Here is a 16,234-nt window from a genome sequence, read left to right as displayed (position 1 = left end):
ATGACATGCCTGCTGATCAGCAGCTGGCATGTATTTTATGGCCTTTCCTTCAGGTCAAGGTGTGCAGAATGTCGAGGAGTTGTTCTCTGCAGGTTATTATGAATGTGGTGCTGCACATCAATGCTCTGCAGTGAAATAACAGGACCAGACATGACACTGAAAAATAAAAATCATGTTCATCCAACTAAAAGAAATGTTATGAACATTTCTGGGCACTTTGAGACACACCAAAAAGCTTATTGTTGAGATTAAATTTCCAAGACAGGATTGTGGGTCAGTGATGTTAACACAGACTTTGCCTGGGGACGGACATTTGCAGCAACTAAATTGGCTGTTGCTTCTTCAAGAGCTGGTTGGGCTTGTGACACTCCAGTTAGGAAAAGAGCTAAACTGTTGCAGGAAGGTGAGCAGACACCATTGGCTTGAATATGAATCAGCTCCCCTCCCATCTGGTTCAGAACTTCTGTCCTAGCAGACCCTTCCTCCAGCCTTGTTTTCCCAAGATGTAGCTCAGAGGCGAGAGCATCTGCAGATGTTCAGTGCAGCACAGGTCACCCTGGGAGTGCCTGTGATGCCTGAACAGGAGATAATTGTGAATGATTATGCAAATTCACTTAGAAGACAGAAGACCATCCTGGAAGATAATCTCTGCTGAAGGATAGATGTTGTTAGAGGGACCAGAGGGTAGGTGAAGTACAGCAAGTCTAGGGGAAGGCCAGGAGGCTCTGGAATGGCAGTGTCAGTGCCCAAGGCAAAAATGAAAAAGCTGACACAGTCCAGTGTCTGGCAAGGACAGAGGCTGGGGTCACTCTCATGTGTTGTGTTGTCTAGGCCCAGTTTTGATGAATGATGGCAAGACCTAAGACAGTGTGATGCTACTGGTATCATAGCTTTTCTTAATAAATACTCACACCCTGGAAGGCATTGTTGCTTTGTTCTGGTCTGTTTTTGTGAACATGATCTATCTTCCTGTGAGTCAGACATACTATACGGAGGAGCTTCAGATCTGCATGGCAGGTATTGTTCAAAGACATAGTGTCTCTTAGATTAAACAGTTGGCGAAGAGGGAGTATGAGATCTAGGAGTATCTAATGGATAGTCACTGCAGAGGAAGAAGTATCATGCAAAATAACAGGAGGGTGGAGGTGTGTGTAAAAGTGGTGAGACAGATCCAAGCAAATTTGACCTTAGGCTAGGTGTAAGAGACTGCCACAGCAGAATACTTTCATCAGACGAATGAGTGACTTCCCCTACCTCAGCTTTGTGCAACTCTAAGTGAGATTGTTGTTGCTGTTGAAAATGAAAACACTGTACTGCCCATTTTGTGGGTGGAAGCAGCTCTGTGCCTCCAGACCAGGAGCTATTTTAGAATTCTTGGTAATATCCAGACAGCTTCTTCAGCTGGAAATAGCATCAAGGTCTCTGGAAAAACAAATGTTTCATAGTGTAGAAAACACACAGGCTCACACTAAGGAGAACTGTAGTCTTCTCAAATGACAGTCTACATCATCTATATACGCAACACTACATTCCTTTTCGTGTGTATGCTACAGCACCAGGTTACAGACGAGATATTCCATGCCTGATTATTCTGTTGTTCGGGTTTTTTAACAGGCCTGTGCAAAGATTTTGCTTCCCTCTCTTGTCCCCATGTGGCAGCCGCTCTTATGCAAGTGAAGTCGATCAGGTGAGTGTGATTGTGGTTTCCAGGAACTCGTTCTGCTGAGCTGGGGTTTTAAAATCCCTGAAGCCTGGTGACCAAATTCTTGTTTCCTATTTGTCAGAAAGACTCAGAGCTGGACCTCTCCAACATACTCCACATTCTTTCCTATCACAGAGCTTCCATTGACGTAGCATGGTACATGCTGCTAAGGATGGAAATAAACAATCAGACTAGTGCATTTTTTTCTATTTTTGGAACTCAGTCAGCAGATGAAATCTTCCACCTTAGAGTGGAGGGAATTTGCATGACAGATTCTTAATAAAGCAGCCTTTCTGGAGTATGGTTGTATAAAGAGATGTAAATAAATTGGTGTGTCCTCACCTCTTTTTTTCTAGAGAATGGCCCTCTTCTTTAACAGCCCTTTCCTTGAAGGTGCTAGCTTGCCAGGAACAGTGCCAGACAAAAGGAAGGGGGCTATTTTTCCGTCTTGCCTGTCTTGTGGCACAGAACTCGGCACTGTAGCAGTCTAGAGCACACGCATGTTGCTCCATAAGCATGGTACGGAGTCTCAGAGGAACTCGGCTCACTGCTGGGCTTCCAGTGTGACCCTGACCAGGCCCTGTGTATGCTGGGGAAAGGCAAATTTCTAGTTTGTTAAAAGAGATGAGCTGGAATGAATTGCAAGTAATTATTACCTAATCACACCCACAGCAGCACCTTGCTGCATGTGCATTTGTTGCTGCTGGAATATCTGATACACCATGCAATTTTTAACCTGTCACTTCACTGCTGCCTCTCTTTGGGTTAGATGAAGGGGTTTGGAGAAGGAAGGAGGTGTGCTTCTCCTATTTGAATTAAGTTGGAAAAAGAAGATGACCAAAAAAACCCAAACAAAAAGACTGATGACCAACTAGTCTTAATTTCAAATATTAAACTCCCTTGATTCTGCTTAGGTTCTAAAACCCAGCACTAGAGGGTTTATGTTCTCGGGAGAGAAAGACAGTGAGCAGTGAGTAAGGTTGACCCGTATCTTTCTTCAGTCAAGCTGAATGAATGCCCTGTGGGCTGCATGGCACAGAAGAGTGGACTCCTGCCTGCTTTGACCATACAGGAACAGTTGCTACTGAAGGGAAAACATTACTTGGGAACTGTCTGGTATACTTCCAGATTACAAGACAGATGTAAACTGCCAGAGAATGGTGGTTTGCTTGGTCTCTTTGCCTTGGGAGCCTGTTGCCAGAGGTGCTGAACTTTTTGTTGTGAACCTGCCTCACTGGAGTGAACTCGAGTATGAAGCCTTTGTTTCTTGTCTTCAGGAGGCACTGGGTGGCAGTAGTAGGCAATGAGTGTAGAGAACGTCCCTGGAACGGACTGCTCCTGGCCAAGGACATGATTTTGTTCTGTGCACTGCAAATCACTGATTTAAAATACTCAATTCCAGTGCGTTTTGTTCTGTTTTGTTTTGCAGATTGGCAGCAGAGCTGTGCTTATAACAGGTTGTGACTCAGGGTTTGGATTTGCCTTGGCCAAGCACCTGCATGCCAAAGGCTTCATTATTTATGCTGGCTGCCTGCAAAAGGTAGGGAAAACAAAAGCTGTATTCTTCACCTGTGGCATATGTACAGGCACATAGCAAACCCAGTCTTTCCTCTCCGCTCTGCACAGCTTTCTGCCAGGGAGAGGGAGAGTGGTTGGTAGCCCAGAGGGAAAGACACAGGTGCTTGAATTTCACAGAGCATAACCTGGTCTAGACCAAAACCAGGACTGAACAGTATCTAGGGAGGTTCTTATTTGAATCACAACACTGTGGTCTGTTCCATGTCTGATGGACTGGAACCCCAAATCTAATTTTATAGGCTTATCTGTAAGCAAGTTTTGGGATCAGGTTGAGTCTGGACCTTTGGCCCTGCTCTCGACTATACATATTTGTGCAGAGTTTATTTTGATTAATTATGACATACACCAAGCCACCAGTGATTTTATGGCACATGGTATGAGCATATTTTTCTTTATTAATGAGTACAGCTATGCCTCAGTGTGTATTGAGAGTCTCCTGAAATTGCTGTGAAGGCAATAGTTCCACTAGTATAAATGAGAGCAGAATCGGGTCACAAATAGATTAGCGGTGCAGTCTTGATCCATTCTCCAGGAGCTCTGAATGGCAGTCAGAGATGCCTGGAGGATAGGAGAGAGTTTTAGCCTCTCGCCCCTTACGAAGCACTGGCACTTTTTCAGCTGCATGGCCGTTTCCCAACAGAAACAAACTTACTCCTCAGGATATCCTGGGGTGGGTCAGTTATTTTGATCCTAATCTTTTAGCTCACTCATCACTATAAATGCATTTGAATAGTTATATTATTTAAAGAGAATTTCCCAGGTGTTTTTTAATGTTATCAATACTCTTTCTGCTGTTAATTTTTCCATTATTACTAAGTTTTGCTTAAATTATTAGTGTCTTTCTGCTACATTTTTTCAAAAGAGAAGTTCGTGTTTCAGTAGAGCTGTCCCTTGTGGTGTCGCAGCTTTGGGTCAAGGGTTTATTTGTTAACCTTGGCTCCCTCTACAGGCTTTACAGCAGAAGACGACACTTCTTAAAAACTGCTTTTCAAAAGGTGTCAAGAAGAGAGAGGGTAGAAGGGTACATTTTTTGCAGATGTTTCTACACACCTTTTGTAACTGAAGATCAACATTAGAGAATATAAGAACGTTGCAGACTTAACCACTGTTTAGCATAGTGGCCTGCCTCTTTGTTGACAGGAGACAAAAATTTCAGAGCTGCAAAGTTACTTCTGGGTTTCACTTCCTCTGTCTGAGCTGCCAGAAAGACCCAATTTTCAGTGAGCATGTCTTTAACTGTCACTGAAACCTCCCTTCCGTTTTGATGTCTTCAGTACTCATTCTGCTGAATGCATGCTAGTGGAAAATCTTGGCCTCTGACAATTTTAGCATAAGCTGACATGAAGCAGCATGCCAGAACTCTGTTAGGCTTTGATCGACAGTTACTTCCTCACCAAAAAACATCAGAAAACTTTGCTGTATCACTGTGTAATTAAATATTGCTTTTTTAGCTGGACTCACATCCCATGTTCCAAAATCTGTGTGCCTATGGCAAGACTGGCAACAGCAGTGGTCATCAGAAAAACATCATAAAACACCAAAGCTCCTTAGTTAACAGGTTGGCCTCCTGTCTTCAGGCATATACTTCATGTAGAGCTGCTCTGTAGAACTAAAACAACTCCAGGAGACTGAACTGATTTCTCATTGTGCCACAGGTTTCAATAGCAAAACCATATGCAGAATTCTCATCAGAGTGTAATTATTGCTGGTGCTGATTTTAGGCCAGAAAGCGCCTGGTGTGTTTTTAGATGCTAGATGGAAGTGGAGGTAGAAATAAGAAGCATCATTTTTTGCTTGGGTATATTTCACCTAGCCCTGATGGAGAGGAAATGACTATGAAACTTCAGTGTTAATTTCATGGGACTGTTTTTCACAGCACACCTGCATGTCAGAAGCATACTTCAGCTTGAGGAGCCATCGTGTCCTCAGGGTATGCGCTATTCTTGGGAACCTCATGTCCTTATTGCAGATTAAAAGCGTGTGCAGTGCTGACTCTTCATCAGGAAAGGTTTCCTAGTGTGGCCAGATCCTGAGCAGGCGCCTGACTGTATTTTTACTGAAGGAAACCTGAGAGAGATGTTCAGAGTCTTGACTGAGGGGAGCCCAAGGATGGATCTGTGCTAACAGTGTACTGTTTCACACACAGTTTCTTCCTAACATTTTCACTCGCAAATAAATTCATGTGAGAGTTGTGTTGATGCTTCATTGCCAAAAAAAACAGTGATAGGCTGGATCCAATGAATGATCACACTGCAGCTGTCTTATTTTTTCCTCTTTGGTTAATAGCTGGAGGAGCCAGCTGACACAAGATGAAGAAGGTATTTTTCCATCAGTATCTGTTACCAGTGGACATATGTGATGTTTGTCACTGCTGTCAGGAGTGTGGTGGAATCCCTGTTTGCTTTGCTTTGTGTGCTCGGACCTGTTGGGGCTTGCAGGGTGACGAGAAGGCAGAGGTTATCTGAGCAAGCCAGCATGCAGGCCAGTTACTGTAGCACTCAACAGGAGTGCTTAGAGCCACAGGGTGTTACATACAAGGGCACACTCATAAGGATCCAAGCTGAGGCCCATGGGCCCTGGAGGGTGACCATGGAAAGAGGAATATGAGGCAGTGGTGTGCTTTTTTTCAGTATGCAAGAGCTGGGCCCTTTTGCCATGGGGACAGTGGACCCTGGGACTGACAGCAGAGATGTACTGGTCTCTTGGTGCAGGGTGAGAAGGTCCTTCCACTGCTGCTTATGGGCCCAGGGATTGTGGGACAGGTTACATCCTGTGCCAGGAGAGCATGGCACAATAACAAGGTGCCCGACTTAAACACCACCCATCTGCCCTTTCTGAAGAGCCAAAGGAATCACTCTGTGGGTCTGGGTTAATGCAGAGCATCCAACTCTTGGCCAGGATCCCAGCCCCAGGGTGTCCCTGTCCAAGCACCCAGCTGTGGGTGGGTGCGAGGGCAGGAGGGATGTTGGCTTGCTGAGCCAACCCTGTGAGGAAGGAAGAGGACACTGCGAAGGTCCCAGCAGAGCTTACGAGGTCCCTGAGGCTGGTGTGTTGTAGTGGCCCAGAGACCTGGTCCTGCAAGTAAAATTGGATACTTACAAGTCAAGTGCACTGCTGCACATCTTTTTCCAAAATTTCTGACATATTGAGCCATATGTCTCTTCCACTTTGAGCTCCTACGGTGGGTTCTGGAGTTTTCTTCTCTGTGGCGTGATTCTGTAGCACTTCACAGACCTGGGGTTGGGGGAAGAAGCACCTTGGCCTTTTTGTTCTCCCTCCTCTCTTTAGCCATATCTGCTGTTTCTAAGGGACTTGCATGCTTGCATTTGCTGTTTTCCTCTTGGCATTCTCACATGAGCCACTTGTATGATTTTCAGTGCTTTGCCATACACATCGGCTTCAGCACCAGAGTACATTCGAATGAGCAGCAAACTTAGCACGTACTCTATCTTCAGTCACTATAAAAGCAAACATGACTAAGCTGTGCATGGGACTTTTAACTGCTCCATTTTGTATGCGATATGCTTCTGTGTGAAGAGGGTGCGGTAGATGCCTTCTCTTAAGGACAAACATTAACCAGTATTAACAGTCTACAGTGGAATAAGGAAGGGTGGACAGAGGAGACATCAGGTCCTTAAGCTAGTGAACTGTCTGTGAGCACAGCAGATACACCCAACAATTAGAGGAGCCAAGAGAAGGTGTTTTGGAAGACCAGGTGGCACAGAGGTGGGGGATGTGTGTCTACCCTTGTGTGGTATATAAATCATGGTATCCGAAGGGAACTCTTGCTCAGAGGGACACATGGGCAGCCTAGGTTCAGGCTGCAGAGGTGAGCACCATCTCATTGACAACTGACTACTGACAGTCTCTGGTAGGGTTTGCCTGTGCCTTGAGGTGTTTAGAACAAGTTAATGTCATTCAGCAGTCGGGAAACTGCCCTGCCATGAACAACTGACCTGTTCCAGGTCAGAGGAAAAAAAGCTATCTATCCAAAAAAGCCTCATCTATCATACCTGCCTTGTAAAAGCTCAGGAGTGAAGAGCACTGATGCTTGCCTGCTGATGCTGACATAGCGAGTGGGCTACTTGGAGGGTTGAGCAGTGGGCGAAGAAGAGCTGAGCAGTTGTCTGATGATCCTTTGGGACACGTTTCATGGCTAGCCTGTCAATGGGGAGTAAAAGACTTCTAGTGAGGGATGATGTTGAGGGGACAGAGTTTCTTCCAGTAAAAACATGGATGTTCCCAAAAAGTGATTATTTTCAGAGCTGGACTTCACCGTCCTCCACGTACCACCATCTCCAAGTACCCTGGAGAGGCCAGCACAATCCAGTAGCTTACAGCCATGGGAATGATCCAGAGATAGTCCCTAACTCATATTAATATCCCATGTCTGTGTCCTGGAAGCACCATAGCCAGGCTTCACGAAGGCACTAGCTCTGGGCATGGCAGCCTTGTTGCTAGCAGCATCCGGCCCATGTGGAAGGTATCTGGGGGGGGATTAGCTGCAGTTATACAGCTGGTCTGTGAGTGGATATGTGTATACTGGGAGAATCTGTTGTTCCGAGCTGAGAAAAAAGGAGTGGAGATGGGAAATAGGAGTGAGCAAAAGCTCATGGGGGGAGGCAGAAAAGAGAGCAAGATGCTGGGAAAGATGCCGGAGGGGAATTGCTAGGCAGGCAAGCTGGCCAGGCAGCTGATGATCGAACTCTGTAGGAGTCTGTTGGAGGCAGTAGGTAGATTTCTAGGCAGTGGGAGCTGTGCGTGTAGATCAGCTGAAGGGAGAGAGCAGTGGGAAGGCAGTCCCTCTTCCAGGACTGTCACTCCCCGAGCTGGCAACATGACTGAGCAGCATGTGCAACGTACATGTGCAGCCACTCGCTGGCTATTTTATACCATACCCCCCCCAAGCTATTTGTTGTACACCATATGTGAGCCAAAGTGAGGATGGCACCACATTCCCACCACAGCGGTAGTGCAGCTTAGCTTGATCTCAGGAGCTTGTACTGGGCAGGAATTGCCTTGCTGGGCCAGATCCAGCTCTGTCTGCTTTCTTGGTGGTCAAAGCAGTTTGTACCAGCTGACTCGGTGGCAGGGCTCATGGTCAGATGGAGATGCTCAAGGAATGGTGTTCTTCTGCAGGAGCAGCCCGGTCTGTTCCCCTTCCTCCTAGAGCTTCAGGACTGTCCTGATTATTCTGTGACTGCCCTGTGCACTCTTTTGCTTGATTTAATGGTTGCTATGCATTTGATATTCTACACAAGCTCTTTGACCAGATTTAAACCAGTGCTTTCTTCCCCTCTAGGACAAGGGAGATGGTGGCTCCAAGGATCTGGACAACATGAACAGTGATCGAATGAGAACTGTCCAGCTCAATGTCTGTGACAGCAAAGAAGTTGACCGAGCAGTGGATCACGTGAACAGCAGCCTGGAGGACCCAGAGAAAGGTAGGTGCATGTGTTGGGCTCCAAGGTCACATAGGTGGCAGGAGCTCCCTCAGCTGGGCCCTGAGAGCATTTTCAGGGCATATTTCAAAAGCTTGAACATAAGATTGAAGGGCACAAAGCTTTGAAGAGCAGCAGTGCAGAGCAAATGGCCTGTTTAAATGTTGTGCCATATCAGAAAGCAGCTTCCCACTTAAGACAGTGTCTGCAAAGAAACCTGCTTTTTTCTCCGCAGCTCTTATAAGGATTTTGGTAGAAATTGGGGTGATGTTCAAGGCCCTGGGATTTGTGCTTTATTCCTGTGACTTGGAGTTTATTATGACTCCCTTTGTGTCATAAAACCTGGCCAGTGCTCAAAGATTGGGGATTAGCAACAGAAGTGTCCCCCCAAAACTTTCAGAAGGTAAAGGGAATGGAGAGGTTGTCTAAACACTTCCCATGAAGCCAGCTGTGTACCATTAATGCCATTGCAGATATTACAATATGTTACAGGTTTCAGAGTTCAAGGGGTGGCTGTAACTGACTTTCTTAGCCTGCCTACCTCATTCTGCCGAGGTAATGACAACAAATTCTGCTCCAGTACTGTGAAAATCCCAGTTGCTCATGCATTCCTGAAGCCTTTCCACCCTTTGGTGAACTACATTTTTGCTCTAAAGAACATCCACCCTTCAACACATGAAGATTATTTAAAAGCAGAACAACCAGTAATGCTGTACTTTGGATTTTGCATAAATCTATCTCTTTTACTTTTCTTTGTATTTAATTTTTATATGGATCTTCTATATAAAGATAAGTTTTCTAGCCCTGTATTCTCAAGCACAGGCCAGGATGAAGTTGCCTTTTCTGGGCTGCTTCTGAGAACACAGATCTGGACACAGTTAGTCAACACACAACAGTGAGTTTTTCTAAACCGCAGAGAAAAGCCACCTCAGTCCTTTCTCAGTCTGTTTCCTGTGCAATTAGAATTATATGAAGTAAGTTCATTTTATTCCAAATTCCTTTCTAATCTTTCTTTTAATTGCCAAATGAGTTGGTAGCTTCAGTTGTTGCCATCTTGGTTGCAGCAGAATAAAAGGGAGAGGCCGTGGCATGCCTGCCCACCCATGTCCACCCATGCCCACATCCCACTTCACACCATTGCAGACCTTCTAGTTCTTGTGGTGACGCAAGGGATTTTACTTTGAAGGAATTACTCTTTTCTTTCTTACAAGGTCTTTCCGATTCTTATTATTTGCATTTAGAGACTATATTTTGCTTCTTTTAAAAAATCACAATGGATAAAAAGAGAATGGCAAGAAGAAGAGCTTAAGACGACGCTGAAATTCTCTATTTGCTTGCTCAGAACTTCCCGGGAAGCCTTATTCACAGTACTTTGTGGCCACAGGGTTGGGCAGTACAGGCAGATCCTGATTGTGGTTGGATTTGCTCAGGAGACTGAGGTTTGCTCTGAACTCTCTTCTGTCTGGCTTTCATCTTTACAGGTCTTAATGAAAAGTGCTGTTGTGTGGTTCCATAATCTGTTAGCAAGGCCTTTTCCAAGCTGCTCTCATTAGCATCCCAGAGGGAAAGCTTTCTCTTTGATTTTGTCTTCCAGGGCTCTGGGGGCTGGTTAACAATGCTGGGATCTCCACGTTTGGGGAAGTAGAGTTCACAAGCATGGACACCTACATGGAGGTAGCTGAGGTGAACCTGTGGGGGACTGTGCGAACCACCAAGGCTTTCCTCCCGCTCATCCGGAGATCAAAAGGTAAGTGATCTCCTCTGGACCGACACTCCCTGGAGCAGGTCCCCCATTCTGCCCCATGTCTTGCTGTGTTAGAGGCCAAAGGTCTATTAAGTTTCCCTCTGCAACATTGGCCACCTTCATACCTTTACAGACTGAGTGTGACCCACAGCGTACACACAAATGACAGATTTCCTAACTTTACACAGCAAGGAAAAACCAGTTATTATTTCTTTTTCCCATCTGTGCTGCCTTTTCCTGCAACATCCCACATAAGATCTAATCCATCATACCTTCTTTTACCTGCTCAGAAGCTGCAGCTTACCATAAATTCCAGTGCCAGGAGCAATCCTCCTCTCTATACAAAAAACAGCTGTGCCAGTGCTGGCAGGGCGGGCAGCAGCAGTGTACTATGACATGCTTCTTGCAGGGAAGTTGTCAGCTGTGTGCTGTGTTACTTTGGGAGCTTGTAACGTATGAGGTGGGGTTTGTGCAGAAAAGGAATGCAGACCTGAAGCTTGCATGGGTCTTGGCAATAAAGGGGCAAAAGCTTTACTGTACTGGGGCCAACTACGTGACTAAATGAGAGCCACCAGCAGGTCTGCCAGGTGGCTCCTGGGGATGTGCAGCGGGCAGGTGGATGACGTTCAGGAATCTGTTGGGAGGTATGTGTTGGGTATCTGCTCTGGTCAGGTGCCACAGCTCAGCTGTGCTTTGCCTGGTCTCTGCCTAGGTCGAGTGGTGAACATCAGTAGCATGATGGGTCGGATGGGCAGTCCTGCCCGGTCACCATACTGCATCACCAAGTTTGGCGTGGAAGCCTTCTCTGACTGCCTGCGGTACGAAATGCAGCCCCAGGGAGTGATGGTCAGCATCGTGGAGCCTGGCAACTTCATAGCTGCCACCAACCTGTACAGCCCCGAGCGAATAAAAGCCATAGCTGACAAAATGTGGGATGAGCTCCCTGAGATAGTGCGCAAAGACTATGGCAGGAAGTACTTCGATGAGCAGGTCAGCAAGATGGAGACGTACTGCAACAGCGGCTCGACAGACACCTCACCGGTCATCGAAAGTGTCGCCCACGCGCTCACCTCCACGACCCCCTACACCCGCTACCACCCCATGGATTACTACTGGTGGCTGCGCATGCAGATCATGACGCACATGCCTGCTGCCATTTCAGATCGGCTCTATGTCTATTGAGGCCTCATGCTCCTAGGCTACCCAGGTGGGAAATTTGTTTTAAAGAGAGCAATTGTACACACTTCCCATTAGGCGTTTTTAAATTTTTCTAACCTCATTTCAGAGTACTGTATTTTAGCTCTAAAGGGTTCATTTAAACATCTGACATAACCTAAAGGGCAGTAATTCGCAAGGGATGCTTCATAGGCAGGAATACATTATGTTTGTGCAGGGACATTGATTCTTTGCTATTTATTTCATGTAATCCTTTTTTTTTTCCACCTCAAATGTCAAGTTAAAATCATTATTTAAACTGTAATTGCTCTGAAGTGTTTTCAGAATAATTTCTGCTGATGACTGAACATAATCTTCACAGTTCCTGCCTAGGATGCAACCTTCACACCATAAAACAAAAGCCCTCCATGCTGTAACGGCAAACCACTGCATCCTGGTGACAGTGTCCAGCAGTTGTTTCCAGGCCAATCACAAGCACAAGGCAGAACAGAGACTTCTTTAATCTGGGGATCAGAACTCAAAATGCTTGTGGTGCTGAAACGGAGCAACTGACCCTGTCCCTTTCTCTCTTAGGGTTATACTGATGATAAGTTAGAGAAAAGGAACCAGTCTGCTTTTCTTGCATGCTTTCTTGCAGAGGAGTTCAATGATCCAGGGACTCAGTCCTGCAGACCTTTCCCACAGGAGTTTCTTACTCGTATGAGCATTCCCATGAGTGTGAGCAGCTTTATGCACAGGACCGCAGGCATCAGGATTGGCCCATAGTGACATTGCTCTTCTCTTCAACAGTAATTGAACATCAACTCCAGACTTAGTTTGGAGAAGAGTTTCACTCCAGCTCCTGTAATTTGTGAGGGTCACTGCTGAGCAGAGGGAAGCGGAGAGAGTTATAGTCACATTAGTGAATGCTGTTGTTACCAGGGACCTCAGAGTTACTCCGAAGTATTTGTACAGCACCTTGCACAGAAGGGCCTTAAGCCTGGCCAGGCCTCTAGGCACTACTGCTGTGCAGGTGATGATAACCATAATAACTTTCACTGAAGGATTCACTGAGCTGAAATACATCTAACATGATATAAATCTAACAGAACATCCATAACAGTAAAGTTATCTTTAAGAGCAGTTTAATTTCCATGGTGGTTGTTTACATGTGTGAGAAATACTTGTTTTGTACTGTAAGAAAAGAAAAGAAAAAAACCATAAAATATCCTTTCATGGGGAAATGCAGAAAGAATTGATTTTTTTTAAGCTTGAAAGGCAAAAAACAAAAAAGTAATTAAACATTGTTATCAAAGTTGAAGAGAAGGGATCTTATGTGCTCTAGTAACATACCATAACATGATCAAACTCCTTTGGCTTAATAAATGTATACATGAATGGTAACAAAATTCAGAGGCTCCCTCTTTTCATTTTTTAATATTTAAGGTGAAAAGCTCATATTCTTTAGTGGTGTTTTTTTTTTTAATTTGGTGAGGTCGATGCCTTCTAGGCGTACACACCGCATTCAGAGGCTGATTTGCAGTCTTGAGTCTTACACATCTGTGTTGGATAGTGCAAGACTTCTGTATGAGTACCAGATGTATCCCGTATCTCATGACAAATATGCCTAACCCCTGGGCTCTGTGTATTCACAGCTCTCAAATCTGCATCTGTACTGGACTCCCACAGATTACAAAGGATTGTTACGGATTATTCCCAGGGAGTGGGAAGAGAAACTGACCTCTGAAGAGGGGAAGGGGCCAGCAGTGAGGCAGGGCAGGCACACAACAGGTCACTGACAGACCCAAAATAAAACCCTGGGAGAGACTTGCCAGCTTCCAGACTTTTGTGATTTTCTCCAGAGCCCAAGCAGTGATGTCCCTAGCATCTTGTGGTGCAGGGAGTATTGCCTCATTTTCCAATAAGTGGACTTTTCTCTGGAACAAAACATAAGGGTATGAACCAAAACGAGACACAGCAGGCACAGGGACTAACTGGCAAGGCAGAGCAAAGCAACTGTATAACAACATTGTGTATACAACTGTATAACAATGCAGGTGACACAACAGGAAGAGAAAAGCCTTTTCCAGAAAAGTTCTTGTAATCTTAAAAATTTAGTCCCAAGATGCTAAGTAACTCAAAAATGTCATTCTGCTTGGGATGCTAGCTCCCAGTTTCACATGTACTGCTGGGTTTTAATACAGACATCAATGAAGTTAGATATGGAAAAGAGCGTGTATACAGCTGAGTTCTCTCAGTTTAGCTCAGAGTCCCCTGACAGCAAATGTCACAGACATTAACAGTACCACGTTCATCCCCAGACAGAAAGGTAAATCCGAAGAGTGGTAACTGTGCTCACATCTACACAGCATCTCTTCTGGAGGCTTCCAAACCCTTTCGCATGAGGTGCCCACAGGGAACTCTGAAGCCATGCCACCACGCCGGAGCTGGGGGAGATGTGACAGTACTGCTGCCCTGCAGCGTGACTCACAGGAACTGTGTGGCCAAATACGACGGCGAGGTGATGGCCAGGATGCTTCTGTGCATCGTGGCTGTTCCTAGCTTTCTGTGTGAGTTTTCCTGATGCTGGGAGAGTTTGGTAGCTGATTCATGGTCAGGAGGGCAGTGAGCTGGCTAGTTTTCCTGCGAGATCTTGGCAATCCTGCAGTTTCAGGGTTTGCCCTGAGAAGTGCATTGAAAGCTAATCCCCTCTGGTTTTGCATGACTGTCCTTGCGACTCGGTGCACTCTAGGTCCTGTCTGTATGGCACTCTAGGTGCCACCACACTCCTGGCATAGCTTCAGCCCATTAAGTTTATTAGAAAACTAGAAAGAACAAAAGCATGGCAAAAGAGCACTTGGCAGGCACCTGGTCCTCTGCACTCCCAGAGCTGCCTCAGTGGGAGCTTCTGCCCCCTCGGGAGGAGCTGGGGCGCCCAGAGGGGTCAATTTGCAGTGGTGCCCACCCCTGGGCTCTAGTCTGACCCCAGCTGGCTGGAGGGAGGGCTCTCCCCAAATTTCTTGCCAAGCAAAGACCATTGGCAGTGATGCAACAGATCTCATCATGCAGCATCCCTTGGGCAACCTGGAGTTAAAAATAACTTTTCCTGGTGTGGTGGGAGGCAGCAGAGATGGGGTAATTTTAACTACAGCTGTTACATCTTGTTCTGAGCCTTAATGAGGAAATCATGAAGTCCTACCCACTTCAGAACTTTTTGCTCCTAGCGACGAGTGTGGTGAATGCTGCTTTTGAGACCAGCAGTGATGCTTTATTGCCACATTATCTGGATGAAGTGCAGGGATCTCCCAGTAAAATAGAAAATCACCTCACAGCCAGAAAGTTGCACAGCTTTAGGAGAGCTCGTCCCATGTCTGTGCCTCAGCTCCTGCATCCCAGCAGAGGTCTGTCCCAGGCTCCTCCCTGGGTAGACATCTCAGCCCTGTGAGTCTGGCTGAGACACAATCCTGGGCTGGCAGTTCAGATGCAGCAGCTCTGGACACAGAAAAGAGGAAGGGACCACTTCAGTTCAGGCAGTGTCGAACTGCTGAGATTGGGCTGAAGTTATGGGGCCTTGTTCTGAAACGTATGTGCAGCTGCTGGCACTTCGGGAACCATGGCTTTGAAAAGAAAATTTCTTCCCAGCAAACAAGAAGGAATCATACGCATAACTCACAGATGATCTGACACCACCTCCCTGGGGAGACGCCGCTCAGAAACACAGCACTGGTTTCTCTTCCCTCTTTCCCAGCAGCAATGTAGGGCTTGCGGTGCAGCCTTGGGGTGCTGCAGACTTGCGCTGGTGCTTCCCTGTGCGAGATGAAGCGCCAGCCTGGTCCCACCAAAGCAGTGAGTGGCAGGCGGCAGCGACACCTCACAAAGGACAGGTTCATCCTCGCCCTGAATGAGCGCAAGAAAGGGGAGACGCCAGGGCCAGGAGCAGCCCGTGCACCCGTCACACAGGCGGCAGGTCGTGCTGGATGTGCCACCTATCGCCTGTCACTTGGTCATCACAGCCCTCGCTGGGCAATGGGTGAAAGCAATGCTGTGAATGTGCCGTAATTTCGGCAGTCAGCTGGGGTGGCGCACACTGCGTCAGCCGGACAGCCTGACTGCCCGGAGCAGGCTCACCATCACCCCTGCCAGCAAAGTGGTGAGGGTGGCGATGGCAAACACGGGGGTCCCAGCTTGGCTTATGTTACTGAGGACTCCCACCCACGACTGCGCAGAGAGGGACACGCAGTGGCACAGATGCCATTCTGCAGCTCCCATGCAACCGCTGAGGGATGAGTGGAGGTAGTTGTCTGCCACCTTTTACCTTCCAAAGGGCTCCAGGACTTCAGGTCTGCCTCGAAAATCGCAAATCAGGCTGCTCTGCTCCCACAGCCAGAAGGCAGCTCACTGTGGTCTGTGGGAAGCGTAGGGCTGAGGAGTCTGGCTAAGATGTAGGTTGCTATCTTAAAATAATTTTTGCTAACACAGTGTTTTGTTTGCTACTGAGTGTGGTTATTCGCAGATGCCTTGTTATCAGCATCTGTCCCCAGTCACAAATGAGTCTCTCTGTCCTCCTGGAGCTCCACCACCATAACGAAGTGGAAGAGGGACTGGGCCTGACTG

General features: G+C 46.6%; 1 protein-coding gene across 1 annotated transcript in view; it reads left to right on the top strand.

Moving 5' to 3' along the window:
• The window catches only part of BDH1 (3-hydroxybutyrate dehydrogenase, type 1), a 13,874-nt gene extending 1,604 nt beyond the window's left edge, over nt 1–12,270 (top strand). Inside the window, exons 2-6 of the mRNA XM_010283744.1 lie at nt 1,615–1,687; nt 3,132–3,242; nt 8,583–8,724; nt 10,316–10,468; nt 11,178–12,270. Coding sequence (XP_010282046.1) covers nt 1,615–1,687; nt 3,132–3,242; nt 8,583–8,724; nt 10,316–10,468; nt 11,178–11,647 — 949 coding nt within the window. The 3' untranslated portion in view covers nt 11,648–12,270. The remainder of the gene's footprint in view (nt 1–1,614; nt 1,688–3,131; nt 3,243–8,582; nt 8,725–10,315; nt 10,469–11,177) is intronic.
• The last annotated feature ends 3,964 nt before the right edge of the window (nt 12,271–16,234 follow it).

Source organism: Phaethon lepturus, unplaced genomic scaffold (genome assembly GCF_000687285.1).
Source record: "Phaethon lepturus isolate BGI_N335 unplaced genomic scaffold, ASM68728v1 scaffold20453, whole genome shotgun sequence".
NCBI classification, from domain to species: domain Eukaryota; kingdom Metazoa; phylum Chordata; class Aves; order Phaethontiformes; family Phaethontidae; genus Phaethon; species Phaethon lepturus.
This window is presented reverse-complemented; position numbering and strand designations above follow the sequence as displayed.